At 39.8% G+C, this 25,500-nt stretch overlaps 1 protein-coding gene across 3 annotated transcripts in view; it reads right to left on the bottom strand.

Annotated features, from left to right (window-relative positions):
* Window positions 1-6,924: 6,924 nt before the first annotated feature.
* The window catches only part of RAD23B (RAD23 homolog B, nucleotide excision repair protein), a 41,972-nt gene continuing 23,396 nt past the window's right edge, over window positions 6,925-25,500 (bottom strand). For 2 of the 3 annotated variants that reach the window (XM_066987594.1, XM_013188290.3), the window contains exons 5-10: window positions 22,640-22,695; window positions 18,683-18,810; window positions 13,414-13,537; window positions 12,144-12,271; window positions 10,995-11,171; window positions 6,925-9,156 (exon numbers count right to left, since the gene is read on the bottom strand). In XM_066987594.1, coding sequence (XP_066843695.1) covers window positions 9,043-9,156; window positions 10,995-11,171; window positions 12,144-12,271; window positions 13,414-13,537; window positions 18,683-18,810; window positions 22,640-22,695 — 727 coding nt within the window. In that variant the 3' untranslated portion in view covers window positions 6,925-9,042. Of the gene's footprint in view, window positions 9,157-9,178; window positions 10,806-10,994; window positions 11,172-12,143; window positions 12,272-13,413; window positions 13,538-18,682; window positions 18,811-22,639; window positions 22,696-25,500 lie in introns of those variants that run through there. The other variant, XM_066987596.1, reaches the window with a different exon arrangement.

The following is a 25,500-nucleotide window of genomic DNA, read 5'->3' as shown; positions in this document are numbered from 1 at the left end:
TTCCTTATCTCCATAAAAACTCTTGCATAAACAATTGAGATAGAGGTTTCTTCAGGTATCTAGCCACCTCACTTGCATGCTTTTACAATCCCTCACCTTTACCTTCTCTTGCCCCAAATGCATAATCACCCTGTTCCTTACATCGGCACCATGAGCCAGCCATACAGGAATCCTGGACAGCTTTGTGCAGCCTCTGTCGACACATCTGGAGCTGCTAATTTAATTTGTCAGATGAACTGTACAATTTTCATTTTCTTAGTGTAGTTTACTACACAATTACAAACTATAATTGTTAATATGAAAACAAGCAACAATGTTGCTGGGGTCAGAGACGAAGGGAGAGCAACAAGCTAAGCAACCAGTACTTGAATCTGATTACAGTCACTTTATAACGATGATCTTTTTGGACTTCAGCAAAGCTTTTTACACAGTTTCCCATAGGATCCTACTGGACAAAATGTCCAGCATACAACTTAACAAAACCATCATATGATGGGTGAGCAATTGGCTGACGGGCAGGGCTCAAAGGGTTGTGGTTAATGGGGCCACATCTGGCTGGTGGATGGTCACTAGTGGGGTCCCTCAAGGCTTCATTTGAGGGCCAGTCCTCTTCAATGTTTTTATAAATGATTTGGATGTAGGACTAAAAGATGTTTTGAGCAAATTTGCTGATGACACCAAACTTGGAGGAGTTGTGGACTCAGCTGAGGGTGGAAAGGCCTTGCAGAGAGATCTGGACAGATTGGAGAGCTGGGCAATCACCAACCACATGAAGTTTAACAAAAGCAAGTGCCAGGTCCTGCACCTGGGACGGGGCAACCCTGACTATACGTACAGACTGGGCGACGAGATGCTGGAGAGCAGCCCCGCAGAGAGGGATCTGGGGGTTGTGGTTGACAGCAAGTTGAATATGAGCCAGCAGTGTGCCCTGGCAGCCAGGAGGGCCAACCGTACCCTGGGGTGCATCAAGCACGGCATTGCTAGTCGGTCGAGGGAAGCAACTGTCCTGCTCTACTCTGCACTGGTCCGGCCTCACCTTGAGTACTGTGTGCAGTTCTGGGCACCACAGTACAAAAAGGACATTAAACTGTTGGAGAGTGTCCAGAGGAGGGCGGCGAAGATGGTGAAGGGCCTAGAGGGGAAGACGTATGAGGAGCGGCTGATGTCACTTGGCCTGCTCAGCCTGGAGAAGAGGAGGCTGAGGGGGGACCTCATTGCGGCCTACAACTTCCTCGCGAAGGGGAGTGGAGAGGCAGGTGACCTATTCACTGTAAACACCAGTGACAAGACCCGTGGGAACGGTGTTAAGCTGAGGTGGGGGAAGTTTAGGCTGGACATCAGGAAGAGGTTCTTCACCGAGAGGGTAGTTGCACACTGGAACAGGCTCCCCAGGGATGTAGTCACTGCACCAAGCTTGTCTGAATTTAAGAAGAGATTGGACTGTGCACTTAGTCACATGGTCTAAACTTTGGGCAGACCTGTGCGGTGCCAAGAGTTGGACTTGATGATCCTTATGGGTCCCTTCCAACTCGGGATATTCTATGATTCTATGATTACATGATGACCCTGTGATTGTTTCTACAAAAGAAAAAAGTTTCAGCCCTTTTCAGGGCACTGAATTGTCCACATATACACAAAAGTGGAGATTAGCAGAATCTAATTAACAGCAATACTACAGAAAGACTGGTTTCATATGTCTCAGCACTCTAAAATAATTGTTTTTCTCTCTCTACAAAGAAAAACTCCCAAAGAGAAGCTACATAAAAAGAGGAGCAATATTATTCCAGTCACTTGTAAAATATACTAATTGTCCCATACAGGCTATGAAGATGATGGGACAGCCAAGTAGAGATCTTTCTCAGTTGGAAGGAGTAAGATGACAAGCTTGCATCTTCTCAGCCTACAAACTACAATCATGCAAAAGACATCTTACCAACAAGATACTTATTGATGTAAACACAGACTTAAATCACTTGGATATTAATAAGACATTCTAAAGGCATTGCTAGGGCATAGTAAGGCTTATTAAGGCATAATAAGGCATTCTAAAGACACCGCAAACTGCAGTAGTGCAGCAACACAAACTACAGCACCAGTGTCTTCAAACCAAAATCTGAATACAGAGAACATGGCACTATTCTGCCTATGCACTCATCAAACCTATTTTTTTTTCTTGCTAAAGTAGCTTCCAACAATGTATTTCTTGGTTGCTCTTTTGTTTCTTCCTAGGTCACATCAAAAAGGACATCTAGCCTGTGTCCCACCAAGAGCCAGCATTAGAAGTAACTAGATCATGTAACCTCCACTAACATGTGCTCGTAACACTTTCATGAGGAAAACTTCATAAAAGGACACTTTTTTTAAACACAAACTTGAGTAGTAGGATTTTTCTCCTAGCTGACCTGCTGTGATTAAAGAGGATCCATGACTAGTGCTTTGGAAGCAATTTGCCTTCTCGTCCCTCAAACTATACCCTGCAAACTCATTAAAAACACCACCTTATCTCTCCCACTTGATGGCATGAACACAAGATACACTGTCTCAAATGCATGAATTCAATTTAACCATAGAAATGTAAAGTGAGGCTGGAGTACTGTGACTCTTTCCCAAAAAAAAAAAAAAAAAAAAAAAAGGCTAAGCTCTTAACACATCATGAAGAAGTCAGTGACCTTCTCAATTCTCCTCACTTGCATTCTTAGCTTTCAGTTAGAATCCCCTTTAAGCAGGGTAGGATATACAACTCAACTGATGAAGCTGACTCTTCGGTAAGCTTGCAAAGCAACAGATCCTTTCCAACAGCTTTGGAGTGCAGCGACTTCTAAACAGAATTCAGAAATACAGGTTAAGCCTCATTGCTAGCAGCAGCATACAAAGACACTATTAAATGTTATTTATGTTCCTCTCCCACAGATTGTCATACCAAACAGTTGTATCCTGCAATTTCATCTCCCCATTCAGCTATCCTGCAAGTGAGTGAAGTCATCACTCTTGTTCAAGGCCAACTAAGGTTACACATTTACAGATGTCAATTAGTCACTGATTTTGAACAGTAACCTAGACACTGCACGCACTCTTTAAACAGGAGTAAAAAAGGTCTTTCATTTATTTTACCTTGTTAGTATTTGTGAACCAGTGAGCCAGTTGCTTCAAATTCTGAGAAATGAGGAAGAAAAACCAATACAGCTATGTCCTCATTTAACAACAATTCATTTTCTTACAGCAGTTGTAAAAAATGATATGGCCCTCTTGATTTATAACCCTATTTCATATACCCTGATAGCTTCTCATCTTGACCTTGCTGCTCTGCTGAGATTCAGTATTCCGAGTTTCTGCTGCTGCTTCCTACAATTTAACACATGTACTGGTGGATCGTGAATTACATTCACACTTTTGTGGCGTAATCCCATCAGAATTAGTTGTCCAAATGAACTTTGCAGCACTGGTCCATTGGTATGCTACTTAATCCTACCCTTTACCAAGAGGAAATTTGATATTTTATGAGGAAGTTGTGGTGGTTTTTCTCGGGTGGGCAGCTGAGCTCTCTCTCACTCCCCCTCCTCAAAGGGAATGGGGGAGAAAATATGATGCAAAGGGCTCAAGGTTTGACATAAGGACGGGGAAATCATTCAACAATTATCGTGACAGGCAAAACAGACTCAGCATAGGCAGATTAATATAATTTATTGCCTATCACTAGTAGACTAGAGCAGTTAGAACTAAAAATAAACTAAAAACACCCTCCCTCCCATCCACCCTCTTCTACCTCCTCCCACCAAGCAGTGCAGGGGAATGGGAAATGGGGGCTGCAGTCAGTCTCTGCCGCTCCCTCACGGTCCCTCCCTGCCCCTGCTCCCCGTGGGGTCCCTCCCACGGGATGCCGTCCTTCCCGAACTGAGCCTGCGGGGGCTGCCCACAGGCAGCAGCTCTTCAAGAACTGCTCCCACACGGCTCCGTACCACGGGGTCCATCCATCCCCCAGGAGCAAACTGCTCCAGCACGGGTCCCCCACGGGTGGGCGGCAGCTCCCCCCAGACCCCCTGCTCCTGCGTGGGCTCCTGTCCACGGGCTGCAGCTCCGGCCCGGGGCCTGCTCCTGCGGGGGCTCTCCATGGGCCACAGCCTCCTCCAGGCCACATCCACCTGCTCCACCGGGGGCTCCTCCACGGGGGGGCTGCAGCGTGGAGATCTGCTCCGTGTGGGACCCATGGGCTGCAGGGGGACAGCCTGCTCCACCAGGGGCCTCTCCCTGCACAGGCCGCAGGGGAACTGCTGCTGCCTGCCTGGAGCACCTCCTGCCCTCCTGCTGCACTCACCTGGGGGACTGCAGCGCTGGTTCTCTCACACTGCCTCAACTCCTCTCTCCCAGCTGCTGCTGCACAGCAGGTTTTTTTTTTTCCCCTTCCTTAAATCTGCTCTCATAGAGGCACAAACAACTCTTACTGGCCTGGCTCTGGCCAGCAGCGGGCCCCTTATCTGACACAGGGCAGCTGCTGGGCTCTGCTCATAGAGGCCACCCCTGCAGCCCCCCACTACCAAAGCCTTGCCACATACACCCACTACAGAGGTACACATAAACCAAACAGTAATCTTACTGTGAAATGTACAGTTTAGGTGGATCACCCATTTCTGTCATCTTGAGCAACAAAAGCTTCTGAAGAGACCCAAAGAGCACATCAGATCATAACGTAATATGTAGCTAGAAATAAAAATCATATTACTACTTTTTTCTGCAGCTTTAACCAAGAGCACCTCAGTCGGGTTGGACTGTCCAAGACTGTATGTTGGCAGAGTTCTCACAAACATGTAAACTGATTTGCTTCCCTTTATTGCACTCTTTTTTTTGTAACCTCTTTATCACCTCTCAGAACCAGCTTTAGAAACAGCCTGTTAGACGAAGAGCTAGCAGCCAAAAAGGAGCCTTTCATTTCTTTGCCTCTGATGTCTCCTTGAATATGTTAATTCCCTTCCTACTTTCTCTATCAATCTGAATATTCCTTAATTATATATGCACGCAGAGTCCCATCAAAAGTTCACTCGTTAGCTGACTCTCCACTCACTACTGCTGCATGACGCCACTCCTCTCAACCTTCAATACACTTTTTAACTCTTCCAGGAATGCCCTTTCACAAACACTACTGCTTTCCAACCAGACGCAGGCTCTACTCTTCAGCCTAACCTCTCTACAGAGAAAACCTCTACTGTCCAAGCGATTCAGCACTCACTGTTTTGTTTAATATGCAACTCAGAACAAAGACTGACCATTTCCTTATCCAACTCCTTAACCTTTGCTTCTGAATTTTTCTTCTTCCATTCTCTAACATGAGCTGACAGCATGTCCTTTGCAGCTCACGTTTTCTCCAATAGGGAAGAGAGAATTTTAAAAGAGAGAGAGATTTAGGATAAAGACATAGGTGCATGTATGGAAGGGGGATGCAAGTTTAATTCGAAGATATCACTAAAAATATATAACTGATTTTAAAAGATATTTTTTTTTGCCAATTCTACAGAAACAGACAAGAACTTTGGAGATGCTGCCCCATTTTTTCAACTTTGGCTGCTGCACATTTTAAGAGTCAAATGCTTCACATTACAAGGGTAGCTATGAAACCTTCCCCTGGGATAGCAAACAGCTGCCTGCTGTAATATGTGGTTATTCCTGGTCTATCACATCTCAAATCCCTATCTCAGGCAACAAGAATCTCAAGGATGTTGCTCCTTGCCCTTTGTGTCATACAGTATTTGCATTAATGCTTCGAGCCTTATCAAAATAGAAAGGTACCTATTTTGCAAGCTAAAGAAACTTATCATTCTAGGTCTCTAGACACAGCTGCAGAAGTATATACAACAGTATAACTATCCCAAATGCCTAAGAGATCTTCAGCGAACAAGCTGAAAAGCACTCCATGTAGACAATTCCTGGCAGTCATTGGTAAGAAGCAGGGAGCAGTGTGCTGACACAGCCTGTTCAGGTCACACTTACCTTCTCAACGCTGTTAAGTTCCATATATTCTTCCTTTTCAGCTGCAGCTACAGAGATACTGGTTCTCCTTGGCAAGTGTTCCAGTATTCACAGAACCATATCATAGAACAGCTTGGGTTGGAAGGGACCTTAAAGCTCACCTAGTTCCACCCCCCAACCCCATCCCATGGGCAGGAACACCTCCCAGTAAAACAGGTTGCCCAAAATCCCATCCAGCCTGGCCTTGAACACTTCCAGGGATGGGGCATCCACAGCTTCTCTAGGCAACCTGTGTCAGTGCCTTACCACCCTCTAAGTGAAGAATTTCCTCCTTATATCTAATCTAAATCTCCCCTCTTTTAGCTTAAAACCATTCCCCCTTGTCCTGTCATTGTCTGCCCAGGCAAACAGTCACTCCCTATCTTTTTGTAAGCCCCCTTTAAGTATTGAAAAGCTGCAAAAAGGTCACCCTTGAGCCACCCCCCTTCTGGCTGAACATCCCCAGCTCCCTCAGCCCTTCTTCATAGGACAGGTGCTTCAACCCTCTTATCAACTCTGTAGCCCTCCCATGGACCCTTTCCGACAGAAAAACATCCTTCTTGTGCTGGGGGCCCCAGAGAACAGGTACATTTTTTGCTAGCATATAAAAATCAGACAACAGGTCATCAGAAGTTGTATGAACACCATTCCACTTCTGGAAAATGGAAACATAACTACTAGTAAGGCTTCAATCATAGCCACTACAAACCCATCAGTCAGTCTGCATACAGAGTTACAAATTACCAGCTCTTTTACGAAGACAAAGCTGAACAGTCTTTAATTCAAATGCTTTTATGAGTCAGCATTTCAGAATCGTAACTGAAGGGAGCAGACTGAAACACCCACAGACATTCTTCATTTCCTCTCCATCTTCCTGAGAAGGAATGGTTATTTCTGATAGCAAACAATTTCATCAGTACAAAAGACTCCCACAAACTAAAAGCTTTTCTTTTATTTATGTATCAGCTATGTAGTAAAGTACATTCAGGAAATACTTGAATCTATCTGGCATTTTTCAAGCATCTGGCAGCTGCTCCTTTTACAGATAACAATTATCCCCTTTTTAACGGCAGAGTGTTACATCATTAAAATCAATCTCTTGAAATCCATAAATATACTGATATTTCTGCCTAGTTAAAACCTACTGGATGATTCAGGTCTTAATGTTAACTTCTGCAAAATGAAGCATTATGAAAGATTTATTTTCTGTTTAGCAGTATCACTTCTACCGATACAATTTTGGTTGCATCACCGATAAACAATATGCACCTATGAAGTCTTAAAAGAATAAAATCTGAATAACTACCATACACACTATCTGGAAAAATATCACAGATGTTTAAGGATAAAAAGAAGAAGGTTTTAATACATTTAATTATTTGATTCAGATAATTATTTACAGACTACGGCCAAGCAACGAGGAAACAAAATACAAATGCTTCAGTGTTTCTTGCACCTTTTTCCTCAGACACTTGACTTGTATTTTTAGCTTAAGTAGTTGTTAAATCCACTGCTATGCAATCTAAGCAGAAAATCCTTCTTTGGTTATAACCACTAAATAATTAATACCATTAATGGTACAACAGCTCACTGCTGCACCACTAATGATACTAACATCTTCTTGATTACTATAGAGATAAATTTGTAATCCAGCTAATTGGAGTACAACAGTAAAAAGTCAAAAGATCCCCAAGTTGTGTTCACACATAAAGAATGAACAAAATAACTTTAGTTAAAAATGGTATTTTTTTTTACCACTAGTACTGCAATGATGGGCAAAATTGTCTCTAAAAGTCAATGTATGTTAAAAGAAGACATTACATTTTGTGATGACTAAATGAAGTAAATGGTAAGTAGGTACAAGAAGTAAAATTCAAAACTATATAATCAGAGCTTATTTTCGATATAAAGGAAGTTATGTCTGCAGACTCTTTCTGGACTGCAGTAACTTGATTGTCTGCTTGACAATGCAAGTTCTAAACTCTTTTCCTCATAAAGTAAATGCATCCAAAAAAAGTCCTTACTGGTCAGAAATAGCTTGATCATTACAATCTACTCAAGATCAGATTGCCAGTATCTTCAGATGCTTACAACTGCATTTTTACTTTCTTTTGTAAAAGTTGGTCCAACGAAAGTATGAAAGTGAAATTTGATTTGATGGTAAATGAAGTCTCACTGCTACGGACAAAACTGAAGCTTGCATTTTGTTTGTTGGCAGAAAAAGAATATTCAATTCACAGGAGCGCATATAACAAAACCAAACATGCAATCTATTGCTTTTAAAACCTTTACAGCAACGTAACATTAAAGTGAACAGTAATTAGTTATCTATCAATTTTCCCCAAAAGAAAAGTTGTAAACAGAAGAATAATTTTACCTGTCTGTATATAGCTTCTCAGATTATGGGGGGGTGGAGGGATTTCTCAATTAATGATCAAGATGATTAACTGAAATAGGTTTTCATTTGAAGAAAACCTTTTTTAATGCAGCATTAAACAAAATTAATGGGATTCTTGCACTAATTGAGCTAATCTGAAACAGGAAAATAACTACCCATATTTTGGCATTCATGTTTACATTTGCCCAGATCGTTTAGATTTTGCAAAGCTGCTATCCAGTGTTGCCATGAAATACAGATTGTAGAATCTAGGTAGTATAGGCTATTTCCAATACCAATATTAAGTAGAAAGGAGCACGAAGTAGGGCATTACACTACATTTCTGGAACTACCACAGTAAGAACGAAACCCTAGGAAAAAAAAAGTTAAACTACAGTTTATAGAAGGAACTAAATACCTGCAGAAGCTGATTTTTGGTTGTATATTATTTTACATTGTGTAATTTGCGGCATCTGCTAATTTAAAGCAGACATACTTACTTACTTACTTTTCTCTTTGTTTCCTACATTTTCTTCTCCCCCACCCTTATACCATACACCAAGCATTATGAATATAAGCCCAAATATCCCAGACAATCCAGTGAACAAAGTTAGTGTAATGCACTGGTGTGAGGTGTGAGATTTAAAAAAAAAAAAAAAAAAGGTCTCTCAATCTTCATCAAAGTTCTGTTGTAGAAGAAAATTGGCAGCCAAGTTTTCATTCTTCTCACAAGCAAAATACGCTTGTATCACAAGTCCTTCAGGAAATCCTAGTGCCTTTAACTGAAGAAAAGAAACATGTTTAGAAAGCACAGTTTGTATAATAAGCTTATTTGTATGTCTAGTATCTTCAGATGCCACTTAAGCAATTAATGCTTTTCTTGAAACAACACTGCTGTCTAGCTCAATATAACCTCTAGTGAGCAGAGTTAGAAGGTGTTGCCTCTGTCTTTACTAACCAAAACTAAGTTCTTATTTGAAAAAAGTGATTTATGTGAGTCTAAGGAAGCACCATGAATTATATCACTTTTCTTTCACTACCACAGTAAGTCGCTAAAACAGACTTGGGTCACAGTAATGTCAGGAAGTAACTGCACTTTGCATTGCTGTTGAAAAAACATTGAAACAATGCTCATTTTAAGCTACTAATTATACAAAGCTCAGCAATTTTAACAAAACTTGCCTAGAGCAAGATCTCCCAGCCTCTTATTTATGAATCACTGGCAGACAGCACAACATACCACATTATGCCATACTTTCAGTTGTTTTAACTGGCTTTCACTTTTTAAAAAAAATGACTAAAAATTTCAGCTATGAGAAGACAGTTGAGCTTAATCCGTTCTTCAAAAGTCAGTGGTCTAATATCTGGGACACACTGACAAACAGGCATTAGAGTACTAGAGGAGAGATTGTTACAGTGGAAATGGGTTTAGCTTGCACTTAGAAAAACTCAGCAAAACAATCTTTGTTTTAGCCAAAGGCAAGTAAATACTGTCATTTAGGGATTTTCTTAAAATCCTCACAGCACCTGCAGGACATTTTACATATAGGACAGACAAATCTCTGCAAGAAACTACTTCCTTTTATCACTTATAAACCATTCTTACATTTTTGTGCCTACAAACAGCATCAAGGTGTCAGCTGTAGCACTATGACACCTAAGTTTTAAGGTGTGTTTTTCATGGAAAAAGGAAGAGGCACACATCCCACTTTGCTGGATTTTGCAACAGGTTGCAGAGGTAATATTCTACTGCATAAAATGGTTTTAAAAGGAAATGCAGCAGACTAGAGACGATCTGTCAAGAAGTAAGCGAGCAGTTTTATTATACTAATTTTGTCTAATGTCCATTTTCTTGATATTTAGGAAGTTGACACCTATGTTAAAGGGTTTTTCTGATAATCCTTACAAAACCTTTCGCTTTGTCAGTTAAAAAAAATTTCTGATAAACAACAGAAATGTTACTACACTATGACATAATTCTTCACAGTTTGATCTTAAAAAAAAAATCTCAGAGGCATTGCCATCTATATAAATCCATATGTAGTGCGTGCTACACATGGTATTTACGAATGCGGTACACCCTCAAAAATGTATTTTTATAGACGTATTTAACTGTGTAAAAAGCTGTAATTAACTAATTCTAATGGACAGACAAATAACTGGGTTAAGAAGTGACTTTAACTAGTCTACTTAACTATGAGAGCTTTAACTATCCCAATAGTTTGCAAAGAATGACCATGCAGACACTTCTTTGTACCTGGAAATCCATCATAGTTAGCACTACCTTAAATAGTACTGTCTGAGACTTTTGCAAGAGGGTCCCTTTCCTCTGGGAAACTCATTCAGTCATCAATTATTAGAGATGGCATCTGATCACTTACAAGGCTCTGCATCTTTCAAGTAAGGACTCGAGAGATTTTATACTCATTGGCTATAAAGCAAGAAGAGATGTGATTTGATAAACTAGGCTACACCAACTGTGAAATATCAAAAATCATTCAAAACCACTGAACATAAAATAATAAACATAGCATAAGTTAAAGCATGTTGTAAGCATACAAAAAACATAGTGAACACCATAAAAAAAAGCCAAATAACACTTAAAAGCAGAAAGGCTTACCCTTTCTATAGCTTCTTTTTCCTGAGGTGTTACTTGAATGTAGTTCATATGACCATTTCCAGCTTCTGCTACTCCTCCAGTGCTGGCACCATCATCACTGCCACTTAAGCCCTGGCGGGACTCTGTAACTGGCTCATTCAACATATGAATAAAATGCTCCTGGTGTTGGCTTATTTGCTGTGATGCATAGGAGAATAAAAGGAAGAAATATATTGAAATAAAGCATGTTTAGTTCTGCCAACAAGCAAGTAAGAATACTTATTATTTTCAGTAAATTATACAGTCAAAAGCAAGCGTAAAAATGTGTAGTAAAATATGATTAAATCCAAACAAAAGAAATTCAATTTCATGTTTAAGTTCAGTTGCAGTGACCATCCCCTCTTGGGCTGGCAGCCCAGAAAGCCAACCGTATCCTGGCTGCATCAAAAGCAGCGTGGCCAGCAGGGCTGGGGAGGTGATTGTCCCCCTCTGCTCTGCTCTCGTGAGACCCCACCTGGAGCACTGCGTTCTGCTCTGGGGACCCCAACACAAGAAGGACATGGATGTATTAGAATAAGTCCAGAGGAGGGCCATGGGGATGATCAAAGGGCTGGAGCAGCTTCCTATGAAGACAGGCTGAGGGAGTTGGGGTTGTTCAGCCTGGAGAAGAGAAGGCTCCAGGCAGACCTTATAGTGGCCTTCCAGTACCTAAAGGGGGCCTATAGGAAAACTGAGGAGGGACTCATTGTCAGGGGGTGTCATGATAGAACAAGGGGTAATGGCTTGAACCTAAAAGAGGGCAGATTTAGATTAGATATAAGGAGGAAATTCTTCACTCAGAAGGTGGCAAGGCAGTGGAGCAGGTTGCCCAGAGAAGCTGTGGATGCCCCATCCCTGGAGGTGTTCAAGGCCAGGCTGGATGGGGCTTTGGGCAACCTGGTCTGGTGGGAGGTGTCTCTGCCCATGGCAGGGGGGTTGGAGGTAGGTGATCTTTAAGGTCCCTTCCAACCCAAACCATTCTATGATTCGATGTTCCATACAGCAACAATTGATGAAAAGCCAACAACAGCATGATGGAACTGCAATTAACATGTTATCTTATGTAACGTCAACATCTCCCTTTTTTCTAAATCAGAATTAGTAGCATTATTTTGTTATTTAAAGATTCACCTGTAGTAGCTGAGGGTTTTCCCGTCCAATCTGTTGTAGCAATGCCGGTAACAAAGAAGGATTTTGCTGGATGATTTGTCTCATCTGCTGGAATTGAGGCTGATTTCGCAAGAACTCAAGTGGATGTCCTGACAAACAGTGAATTAACATGCTTTTAAAAAGTTAGCAAGACTGTTATAAAATGCATACCTACGTTATAATTGTAGACAGAAACAGAACACAAAGGTGGACAATATACCCCTCACTGAAAAACAGAAGAGCTTATTTCCTCACACTAACTAACTCTATAGCTTTAACTGAGAATTCTTTCTGCTAAGGTTAAACCAAGCCTTTTCTTCTCACCCAGCTTTCTCTGAAGATCCAACAGGCTTCCGTCCCTGATCTCCATCGGATTTCTCTTTAAGTCTTATCTCTGAGTAACCTCATTCTGAGACACGTAGCCAGCTAATGTCTGGTCTCTACATCTACAACTGAGTTCCACCTCCTGCAATCAGTCACTTCTTTCCTTCTCAAGCGAGTCTTAGCATCCCATATACCTTGTGCTATTAGGTATTGCCTTGAATTTGTAACAGTCAGAAGTGCTCTGAAACATCCCATTCCCCCACTCTCTCTTTACAGATGATGCCATGACTACCTGTCAGTCCTACCTGCGTCTTTAATACCCTGTCCTCTAACAAGGCTTACACCTTGGACATTGTCTCTGCCACAGACCAAGACTTTTCCTACTCAGTGACTATACTCCTTTCATGTATTTATTTCCCCTTCAGACAGAGTTCTCTGCAGCAGGCCCTAAACCCTCTGTCCACATGGCGCACTGCAGCGCAAGGAGTCCCAGCTCATGGTAGGTCTCACAGGTGCTACATTTGGCTGCCTTATTGTATGCTTCCTCCTTGATATTCCAACTTCCAAGTGGTAAATGTATTAGAATAGTCACACTCAACAGTGCACAGGGAAACACAAAAGTAGGAAGCTAGAACTTAAGTGGGAGAAAGTACAACTGCCCCCACATTTGTGGTCTTACATTGAAACCTAAGATACTGAATTGAAGGAACGGTGCAAGATCACTGCACTATTAGACATTTCATGTGTTATTCCAGATATATTCACATATAAAAAGCCATCTGTTCTAAGCAAGTACCACACTTAACGAAATTTTCATGTTACAGTTCTTATCCAATTCACTTTAATCAGTCCATGGAACTTAAATTCACTGAAACACAAAGTGCTTAAATGCATATGGTTATCACATCCACTCAGATATCTTTCTTACCTCCTAATGAACTAGCAGTTGTAGGTATAGTTGCTACGGCTGCTGCCACAGCTGGAGACTGAGAGGAACCAGTGCTCGCTGCTTGAGGGGGTTCAGCCACAGCCTGATTATCTCCAGGTATACCCTAAAGCCACAGTTGACATTATTACCTACAGAACGCTAAAAAATATTTGGTTTACTGCATGTATTATTTACTCTTTAGAACAAAGCGAAAATGTTAATGTTTTCACTGCAAATACAACGCGAGATGCTGTGACAGGTGCATTTACAGGTGGAAGAGGATACTGTGACAAGAATGATTTATTTTTGACAATGAAAATATGTGGTTTGTATAGCTAGCTGGTAAAGCATGTAATGCATCAGTTTAAAAGCACATTCAAGTCGGTAAACAAATACTTGCTTTGAATTGTGTTCCCAAGTATTTGACATAAGTAGAAAAGTTTATTTTCATAACACCATGACATATTATAACACTGCATTTAGTTAAAGTTACATTACAGCAACAGAATCATAGTACACAATGCTAGCTGAGATTATAGCCACATAGTTGATCCATTTTTCTGGCAAGATATTAAGGAGAGATAAGATCATAGCTTTCTGAACCTCTTTTTTCAACTGAACAGCTTGACGGTTGTCATTTACTCTATCTTATGTGTGAAAAGGACGTCAGGTTATCAAACTTTCAGCAGTAAAGAGAAATAGTTAATTTGTATTTTGTTTAGTTTGCTGTACGCAAACAGCATTACCTATTTATGAATTGCTCAAGGCAATGAACCTAATAAATCTAGAAATGACAAATTATACTACATTAGAATGCAGGTTATGCAGCCCAGACAGACCTTACCCTACTACCTTTGTCCTACAAGGAAACCCTTACCACCCTAACCATGCTCTTGTCACTGAATTCCTGTTTTTCCAAATTTGCCCTTTCCATCCTCCTCCCTGCAGCCTACAAACTACCTTTGTGCCCTTCTTCAGAGCAACCTCTTGCACCTTAGCGTGTGATAGACACGTAGAAAGATTTCCATATGACTACAGCCTTGTTGTACAGGTAAGGGGAATTGCCAGAGAGGAACCCAAAAGAGGCACACTCCAAAGAGCAGTAAACCTCCTTACACACAGAGAGTAATCAACTGGTGAAGTTATGTTAAACCCAACCCCAAAGGGACAAGACTATACAAGATCTTTTACCTCAAAGCACTGAAATTCCAGGGCACAAAAAATTGAGAACAGTCTGGGAAGGCAACAGCACTGGTGTAACAGAACATATTTCACCTAACGCAAAGGAAAAAAAAGCACCCTTCCATTTGGGAACAGCTAGACATAAGGAACAGGGAGAGTGGAAAAAAAACACAGAATATTAGTGGTACTGTTTTTGACTGGGATGGAGTTAATTTCTTCACTGTAGTTGTATGAGTCTACATTTTGCGTCTGTAAATATTGTTGATAACACACTGATGTTTTTAGTTGCTGCAGAGCAGTGTTTGCACAGAGCTAACGACTTTTCAGTTTCTCACACCACCCTGCCAGCGAGGAGGCTGGGGGTGCACACGGATCTGCGAGGGGACACAGCCATCGGACCCTGCCTGCCCAAAAGGATATTCCATACCACATGGTGCTATGCTCAATAATAGAAGATTTGGGAGAAGAGTAAGAAAGAGAAGATGTTCAGAGTTACAGCATATGTCTTCCCAAATAAACTTTATACGTAATGAAGCTTTCCTGGAAACAAATAAACATCTGCCTGTTGATGGGAAGCGGTGAATGAATTCCTAGTTCTGTTTCACTTGTGCAAGCAGCTTTTGCTTCACCTATTAAACTGTCTTTATCTCATCCCACAAGTGTTCTCATTTTTACTATTCTGATTCTCTTCTCCATCCCGCTGTGGGGAAGTGAGCAAGCGAACTCATGGTGCTTAGCTGCCTACCAGGGTTAAACCACCACATCACTGTAACCAGACAAATAAGAGGTTAGGTAAACCTACCATAGAAGTCAGTGGTAGGTAATGTAGATTGAAAATTCTGCTGTAACATGTGTTCTTCACATGATACGTTCATTGCTGTAGCTGAACAAAAGGGACAAATATGCAGATAATATAAAGGCCACATCTAAACAGGTAGAACTGCACAGTGTTCCAGGAAAAACCTTGCCTTATCTAAAGAAGCACATCAAGATATAAGCCAACTAACACACTGAGTCCATATTTAAGTCCACTTTAAGTCCACATTTAAGTCCATATTTAAGCCACTTGGTGTAATGAATGCATTTTTTCCAGTCACACACTTTATTACCTTTATCTGTCTTGATCACCTTGCTACACTTCCATCCTTCCACGGAGGGGGGAGAAAATTACATTCATGACATGATTTGTAACTCTCTCTTTTAGCACTGCTTTACAGAGCACTGCATAAATACCTTTTCACATCAAATCAGTTATTTCTAGGAATCCAAACATAATGTATAAACTATTGTATGATGGAGTACGTAGTGACAGGACAAGGGGTAACATTTTTAAACTAAAAGAGGGCAGATTTAGATTAGACATTAGGAAGAAATTCTTTGCCATAAGGATGGTAAGGCAGTGGAACAGATTGCCCTGAGAAGTGGCGGATGCTCCATCTCTGGACGTAGAAGTGTTGAAATCCAAGTGGTATGTGGCTCTAGGCAACCTGGTCTAGTGGGAGGTGTCCCAGCCCATGGCAGAGGGTGTGGAACCAGATAATTTTTGAGGTCCCTTCCAACCCAAACCATTCTATGGCTCCATGATTCTATGAATTTGGGATCAATCTCCTGAAACTGCAGGTTCACTTCATGTATTCACAGGCTTATGTAGTCATTGCAATCTGTATCCATACCAAACAGCAGATGTTTGTTTAAACTTTAAGGCTGCTCTCAAATAGAAGCACTATGGAAACTACTCTAACCAAATTTACTTAGAGAATTTATCATTTTGAACATTTTCTCAACTCTTTAATACAATCTTGAAGTCTAACTACCCAAAAAAAACGAGACTATGTATGATGGTACTCAGATGAGACTAGTGAGATGTATGCACCTGGTTTATTCAGCTATACAAAACATAATAAATCAATTCACATAAAATCAATTCACATAAAATTAATCAATTTATCATCATTCATTTTAATCAATTTATTATGGTATTAATTCACATAAAATTAATTTGGAATGTAAACAGTGCTTGGACTGTGAGAAGGGCATTTTTGCCTTATGGTGGATTTAATCTGTTTACAGTTTAAATAAGCACTGGAGCAGTTTTTTAGCTGACATTTTTCACCACAGGGGCACATAATAACCACATCAGGCCCAGCCCAAGGAATATACACATTCCCAAACAAAGAGGTTGCAACCAATGGTCTGATGGTTGGATGAAAGACAGAACTCCTTCCTAATTAAGGATTAGGAAATCCTTGGGTCAAAACCAGATTTGAATCTAAACGCCTCCCAAAGACGCGTCTGAGGCATAAGAAACAGTGTTTTGGAACTGGAACCTCCAACAAACACAGCTGAGGCATATAGGATTACAGAGAATCTAGATCCTCAGCCATGAAAACTGAACAGCTTGTCATCTGAATTACTGACAGCAAGTGGAATCTTCAGTGCTAATCTAGGGAACAGCTACAGTTTAAGCACTGATACTCTCTTGACCTTTTCTTTCCAACAGTTTACAGGCACACCTTTCATACCGACTCTTTAAAGCAGGATAGTGGAATACACTTAAGAGCTCAAATTCCTAACGCTACTCTGCAAAGTATCTAAAAGATAAGACTGATGATTGTTTGGAGTCTGATAAAATATGAGATCAAAGAGCTGTGCCATCAGTGGACCACTACCAACTAAAGAAAAGCCTTCTTGATGCAGGAGGATGGTAAGGAATATGTTTAGATCAGACTAAGAACAATCTAAAAGACTTTTTGCAGCAACAGTGTTTTTCTAGGAGGAAAAGAGAAGTATGTCCACTAATATGTTCTCTAAGAGCAAAACTCCTTCTCCCTACTCCTTTTTCCAACTGCTAGAAGAAGAATGAAGAGAACATATTTTCAGTAAGGGATAACATGAAACAGGAAGGGATCAGTTTGTGTTAACAGGAAGACTCATTTTAAATGTAAGGACCTACTGAAAAAGAGTTGAACTGCTGAGTACAAGCAGACCTAATCAGTTTGGTAGACATGCCATGCATTGAAATTCATTGCAAGGATGCTCTGTTTCTGTTCAGGGCTTTCTGAACAGGAATAAGCTAGAGCACGGAAATACCATTCTGACTGTAAAGGCACTACAGCATACACAACAGGGGCATGCACAGCAAATGCAACACTTCTAGGAGGCACTGGATTTATGCACTGACCAAATACACAATGAACGTACAGTAAAACCAACACTTGTAAAGCATGAAGAACAAATATTTGAGATATTCAGGCGAACAGCAGCTGGACTGGTATTTGCCCTCAGGGCAACACAATATTCATCACCTTTGTTTGGCCCAATACCTCACGAGAACTTGACTGTCTACAACCATGTACTCACAGTTTTTAAATGGGCAACAAACATTTTGGGTTACAAAGTCTTGGCATCATTAATGTGAGTAGCAGCCATGCTGGTGATGTGTAGTTATAACTATTCAAGAAAAAATTCATTTACAAAATAGAAGCTTTACAAGAGGTCAGGATATCAGCTTTCCTATCAGTCTATCTCATATTCTGTTCAAGGTATTTGAAGGGTTCATTTCACCCTTGAAACTATGTCTGTAAAACAAGAAATTGTTTCTTGTCCAGAATGCTGCTTAAATTAAAACACCAGTTAAAAACTGAGCACACTTAAAAAAAAAAAAAAGAAAAAAACGCCTCGTGAATCTATTTGCAGAATACATTAATATAAACATTGTGCATGATTAGTAAGAACGATAAACATGAATTTTTAAGATGCCCTTTTGAAGTTACATACACTAACACAAAAATACAGCTAGTGCTGTCACTAATATGTCACAACAATCACTTCTTGAGCCAGTCATTAGCAGTTACAACTATCACTGAAATTGGGCATACTTTACGGATATAACCACAACAACCAACACAGAATAAAAAGAAGTAGTGATAAATGTAGCTAAAGACAACTTCATTATTTCCTATAGCAGCACATTATGATCCTGAAAAACAATATTCAAAATAACAAGCACATCAAAGTTAAAATTCTCATTTAATGAGGACAAACTAAACAATGAAAGAGCAGAGTACACATGAAATAAACTACTCACCATTAAAAGGTACTCCACCGCTCTGTCAGGATTGTTGAAGCTGGCTCTCAATGCTGCAATTACTTGCTCTCGTTCATAGCCCATTGACATGATTTCAGTCACCATATTCTCATAGGACTGACCTGTCACTAGAAGTAACATGATTACCATTTTAAGGGAATAAGGCAAAAGAAAAGCACAAAAAAGTTTCAGTGGAGAAATGTCACTTCTACCCAAATCTGAGTCACTCAATGAAGAGTAAAGAACACCTTGTATTAACCTTGCCATGGCTCTGTGGCTTTAACTCCAAATATATTCTGGTGGTTTCATTATGCATTTGATTGGAACAGTAGACTTCCAAGGTAATGAACGCACTGTGAAATACTATTAAAAAAAAGCAGAACTTTTTACACTTTTGTGTTCATAGTTGAGATTATATTCCGTTTCTATGCTGTTCAATCCTTACAGCTACCATTCCATTCCTGATGTAATTAAGAAAAGTCTCCTGCAGTGTAAGCTTGGAAATCAGGCTTTCTAGCCAGAAAGCTGCTTGTCAAACTCTAGCCATTGAGAGGTTCCCAGATAAAGCATTTACACTAAGTTATGATTAGAAAGATGACAAAAACTTACAACCAAGTTATAACAGCCTATTGTCTATGCGCTGGTGACAACAAGCAAAGTAATTTAATCAACTTAACATGAACCAAATCAAGTCAGGCAGAAGACTGGAAGTTACGTCTAGGAGAATCTCTCAACCTAGTGAGGATTAAGGAGAACTATCTAAACTAATGTATATTTGACTAGATATCCATTACACCAAATTCCCCACCTTCTGGTTATAAACGGACTAAAACTGGACCATACCTGCAGACATCAAGAAAAAAAGGTACACATATTATATATGGATGATTCGAGGAGAGATGATTACTGTACTAATGGTATCATAGGTAAAATGAGTTTTTAATAAAACACATTTTCTTATGTTAAAAGCAGACGGCAGGTTTTTAAAAAAATCAAAAACACCAATGAAAAATTACCATATTCTGAATTGCAGCTGAGCAACATTTTAAAGGCTACTTCCCACACAAAGCTGAAAAAAATGAAAGGGAAAAAAAAAGGAAAAAAAAAAAGAAATCCGGGAACTAAAATACCAGTTCCTTCCCCAGCTAAAAATATTACTGATTTTAGCGGAACACTACTATTGACTTTGTAAACTTACTGTAAACTTACTTTGTAAACTTGAGTTACTTGGAGGAAAAGGATACAATTAACAGTAACCATAAAAAACAAGAGATTATAAAAATGTAGAGGAAACAAATGCTACTCTACTAAGACCACTAAGTCACAATTAGAAGAACCAAAGAATATCTCATGTTTTATACCATGAGGGAGAAGTTGTTCAACTCAACCCAAGAGTAGCACAAGCGCATTGCTTGTTTTCATTTAAGAATACTTCTGAATAATCAGTGGATGTATGACTGAGGGCAATATACTCAAGAACAAATAATAAAACAGCTCTAGCTTAAAGATACTTGTGCATTACCCATTAAGATAAATAAGGAATTGACATCCCTTGGCTAATCTAAGTTCTTACTGCTCAGACTTCAAAATAATAGTATCAATCTGAGTTTAAGGAATGGTATGTACTTGTGTTTACACAAAACTACAAGTTCAGACATTTTACACCTTCACTTTTTCAAAGAAATAAGCAGTTATGCAAACTTTGCTCTAAAGATACATATTACTGCACATATCTTCAGAGAAGCAAAAAAAAAAAAATCAAAATCACTGTACTGGAACAATAGTTGCTTTGACTAACATTCTGCTCATGTTTTCCAGCATACTACCAGTTTACCTTTACTGTTGATAATGAACTAATGAAGGTCACACAGGTTATCTTTTGATCTAATTAGTCACTTCTTAAACATTTCTGTTTCTGTAGTGCTTTTTCAATACAGGCTATGTAAAGACCAGAACAGTATGATAGATTTTGTACAGAAAAAAAAAAAAGCAAAAAGCAAACAGAAGTACTGTGTATCTAGACACGTACTCCATACACAGTCTACTTACACAAGTGCTAAAGATCAAGAGTAATTCAGGAATTGCACATCAGCCGTATCATGATATAGTCACATCTCTTTCTACATAGTGTTAACTAAGGATGTTCGTGAGGTCAGTTCTGAACTGTTTCTGCTCTTTGCTTCTGTTTTTCAAATAACATGTTAAAGTTGGATTAACTTTGAAATCCAATTCATTATGCTCCCCAAAATAATTCTTGTTCAATGCCCTAAAGAAAACTCAGGCTGCTCCTGTAAAAGGGATGGTTGCACAGAACTGCAGGACATGCAGATCTTTCTGTAACACACAAACCCACACTGATTTCCAGTCAGCCTTTATGTCTGAAAACAAAAGCGATTCAATAGAAAACAATTCCTGTTTTTAAAGTGAAGTCAATTATGTTCAGACAATGTAACTGAGAAGTGACAGTAAGAACACGTGTAGGATTCCACTTAGGATGCAAAAACATACTACAGGAATTTGTGCAAGCAAGTTCCTTTTAAAACAGTTTCTAAAGAAAAGGAAGCAGAGAGCTCATGCCTATTGCTTTTGAAAATGTTTTGGCATATAACCCTTCCAGTACACTCAGCCAGAAAATTACACACAATGCCCGGTATTTCCAAAATGTTAGGGACATGGGTTAACTACACTAGAAACTAAGCAAAGAACTAAGCAAAGAACTTGCACATAAATTAGGTAAGTGACATGTTCTCCTTCTGCTACGCTAAAAAAAAAAAATTGGTCAGCTCCGAAGATAACTGAATGAAGACCATCGGTTTAATTTAACTTGTTGGTCATTATTGTTTATGGCAACATTTATGATTACCACATCTCTGCCATTAAGGTAAAATGAATGTTTAAAGAAGCCTGCAGCACCTTTGGTACCAGTAGTAACTCTTAGAATGTAACAAAACTCAAGTGTTTGTTTCCTACAGTAACTATCACCTATTTCAGCTCACACAGTTCTTCAGTCTTGAACAGCCGTAACACAAGACTCTAATCTGCAGTTAGACAGACTAAACCTGGTGGCTACCACCAGTACCGGTTAAACAATACTTGCTCCTAAATCAACTCTTTTTTACAACATCTGCCTACACAGCATCCACACTGCTACACAAAAATGTAAGTGAAACTTTCTTTGACTAGTTTAACTTTTTGTACTAGGATGCTGCTTAATGTTTACAGTGAAAGACAAAATGAAAAAAAAAATCTACCCTCCTCTTTATTTCTGTGTCTTAACTTGATACGCTCTAAAAAAATCTCTAAAAATTTAAGTAAGTAGTAAGGAGCGTGTGGGTTTGTCTAGAAATTTCCTATCTACCAAAGTAAGCATAAGTGAGCTGCAGAAATTTCTTCTGTTTTTATGCTGTTTATTCCACTAAGAAACAAAGACATTTAAACCGTCAAAGAAAAGTGAACTAAATGTAAGTATACAGAGACATTCACTCCTCAGCCCACAGAGAGGCAGGTAAATTCATCTAGTGTAAATGTATCAAGTATAGACTTTGAAAATACTGTCAAAGCTAAAACAAGCAAATTATAAAGGCAGCCATTTTATCAGCCGTTTTATCAGACCTGCTCAATGGGAAGCAAAGGTAAAAAGAAAAGCATATACATATTTACGTCCACTGTTTTACCCATGCCACTGCAAACTGAATAGTTAGAAGAGAAATTATGGGAAAAAAAAAAGGAATGGTAAGGATCTTCCTCTTACACAATAAAAATATATGAAGTGAAATATTCTTCAGTAAAGAATTCTCGATGCTGGTTCTAAGATATTAACTTCAATTCTTAAAGAAGCGTACTTCGATTATAACTTTAACAATGACAGATACAGAAGAGAATGTCAATATCTGCTAATCCGTCATTTGTTTCTGCTGCACCAAAATAATGTCTACATTAAAAAAACACTCCACTTACCAAGTGCACTTATAGCATCCTCAAAAAGATTTGATCGAGATGTATCACCTGTTGTACTGTAAGATGAAGACAAGTGCAATGGTAATTACAAAACTTTGGAAAACTTCCTATTTTTCAAAAATAGCAGCAGCAGCTGTAACTCTAAGTGGCCCCTTTTGTTTTTTCTTTAAAAAAACAACCAAAGAAAAAAAAAACAGGCTTTCCAAAGATCTCTCTCTTGGACTTATAGTGAGACAAGGTTTTGCAAACTTACAATACTACCATTTTTAATACTTAAAGACCAACCTCCCCCCTCTATTCCCCAATATTTTGGCTCTTACCCATCTGTTCAGGGATTAGCCATCTGTTTGCTTGAATACTTCAAAGGGTGGGAGAACACTGTGGATTTTTCAAAAGTACACAGCAGTCTCGTTAACTGCTTCCCCTTAGTCACTGGTGTAATTCAGTCTGACCTCAATGAGTACCCAAGAAGGTCAGCGGGAAGCATTAATTAAAATCTCAGTATCCCACTTTTCCAATAAAATAAACTGCTAATATTTGCAATCATTCTTTTTCAGGTTATCAAAGTAGTTATGTTACAGGATAAAAGACTCACCAAGGAACACAGATGCACAACAGAAGGCTGAGGAACCCCAATAGCCTAGTCAGAGCCAAGGGAGCCCCTGTCCTGGCTCCTGACAGGGCTACAAGCTGAAGCTGATCAGCCCCATGGACTGAGGGTGACACCCTCAACGGGTCAGTAGGAGAGGAGAGGCTCTCCAGGTCTCCTTACAGACCCAGGGCATTGCTACTTACAGCATGATGGGACACACGGATTGCCAGGAAAAGGGTTTGGAGATTGTGCAAGACTTATTATGGATTATCTAGGAGAAGAGCAAAAGGCAGGGGAAGGGAAGTATCAAGGCACTCTGTGGATGAGAACTATGTGGGGAAAAAAAGAGGGAAGAAAGGATTAAAAATGGTCAGTCACATGTAAACAGCACTTGACTGGCCATGCCCTGCATCTGATCACCAGTCTGTTCTACCTCCTAATTAAACTCTATTTTTAACATTTTTTCATGATTAGGAGTGTCTGTCCTTGGTGCATGTGTGTGTATGGAGGTCTAAATGCCAGTCACTGAAGAAGGAGCTACAGGGGCCCACATGCCTGGGATGTTGGCAACTGAAGAGACTGAAGTGCATGCGTACTGTGTGGATGCCTATGCACATCTGTGTGCATTCACCAGTGAATGTCAAGCCCGATAAGCTGGTGAGCCGGCTAAGAAGCTTGAGAGCTAGGTATGGAAGGGCTGCGACTCAGAGTCAGCTGCTGAAGGGCCTGTAATGTCCAGGGGTCAGCTACAGGTACAGTCACAGGCCTCAACCAGCCAGCGGAGAGATCTATTTGTTCATGTCTTTATGCATGAGGCAACTGGGCAACCAGGCGATCTAGAGACCAGCTACATGGTATAACACATGTCTACAGACAGTTCCTGCATGGACACACCATGCACACATGTGCATGTGTACAAAGTGAGCATGAATATCAGCAGCTGGACTTAGGTTGCAGACCTCAGGTGGTTGCATGCAAAAATACTAACTGGGGAGGCTGGGAGATCTAGGGTCCAGCTACTGGAATAGACTGAGGCCAGTTACTGGATGGATTCGTATTCTACATATGTATGCATGCATGTATTTTCCACTAGTGAGCTCCACCCTTGAGCAGCCAGATGGGAACAGTATACCTCTACTGGGACTACGTGCTTGATCTCGATACTTCATGGACCTGGGGACATGGAGCTGCAGCAGCCTCACATCTATCAGGCTACCAGAGCTGGCAACTCCTAACAACAGCTAGTGAGAGATCATCAGATTAACCTGAATCAGTCTGCAGAAGATGCCATTAAAAATCTGACAAGGCACATAGATGCATTTTTTTGGTGAGAAAAAAATCATTCTAGCTAGAATGCTTAACGAGTATCTATCGCCAGTAAGACTTACGACAACTAAAAAAGATCAAAGGCAAAAGAAGACACCAGCTTGCCCAGACAAGGGTCAAAAAAAAACTTCACCAGTGTAGGTAATTTAACTTCTAAAGCAAATCAAAAACAAAAAGTAGTCAGAAAAATCCAGAGAGGTGATAACTACAGTGTATTTGTCAGATTACTCTGTTGCTTTCTTTTATATCTTTACACTGAGACTGCCTTACCGCATGCAGGTTTTACAACACTGCGGTCTCTACATGAAAGATCTGGAAAGGTGTTCCAGTTCTAAAGATTTAATTTAATCTTTGAACCCACTGAACAAACTGAGCAGCAAAAATCCCACTTGTTAACATTAAAACTTTTAAGTTATTCTATTGACAACTGAGGTTTCATTTGTATCCCACATTAAAAAGATGTCCATTTCTCAGAATTACAAAATTAAACCAACAGTTAATATATTTAGTGTAAGAAATCTGTGCTGAGATTTTCAAGATACTTGCCAATTGCAAATTTTGTTTCCTCATCACCAAATCAAATAAATATTTGATGGTATTTAAATACCACCATTTCAAAAATTAATGTCTTGTGCAATAGCACTCACATAAATAATATACAAATAATTGCAAGCCAGTGTATGAAAAATGAAGACCTGATGTTATGCAGTAATTCGAGGGCCATTAGGTTATAGTTAACAACATTTTTATCCCATGCAATGCTTAAGCAATTTTAGGTGAGCAAAGCCAGAAGTATAGGACAGGAACGTAACCTCTAACTCACACTTGATTTTCTTGAATGTTGAGAATTGAGGTTAAAAGCTATTCCAACTCCCACAACTATCTGCAGATGGGCCAAGTATTGTTCAGAATGAATGAGTTTGTGGATTTAATATATTACATG

Source organism: Anser cygnoides, chromosome Z (genome assembly GCF_040182565.1).
Source record: "Anser cygnoides isolate HZ-2024a breed goose chromosome Z, Taihu_goose_T2T_genome, whole genome shotgun sequence".
Lineage (NCBI taxonomy): Eukaryota > Metazoa > Chordata > Aves > Anseriformes > Anatidae > Anser > Anser cygnoides.
Note: the sequence above shows the minus strand (reverse complement) of the source record. Positions and strands in the feature narration are given on the sequence as shown.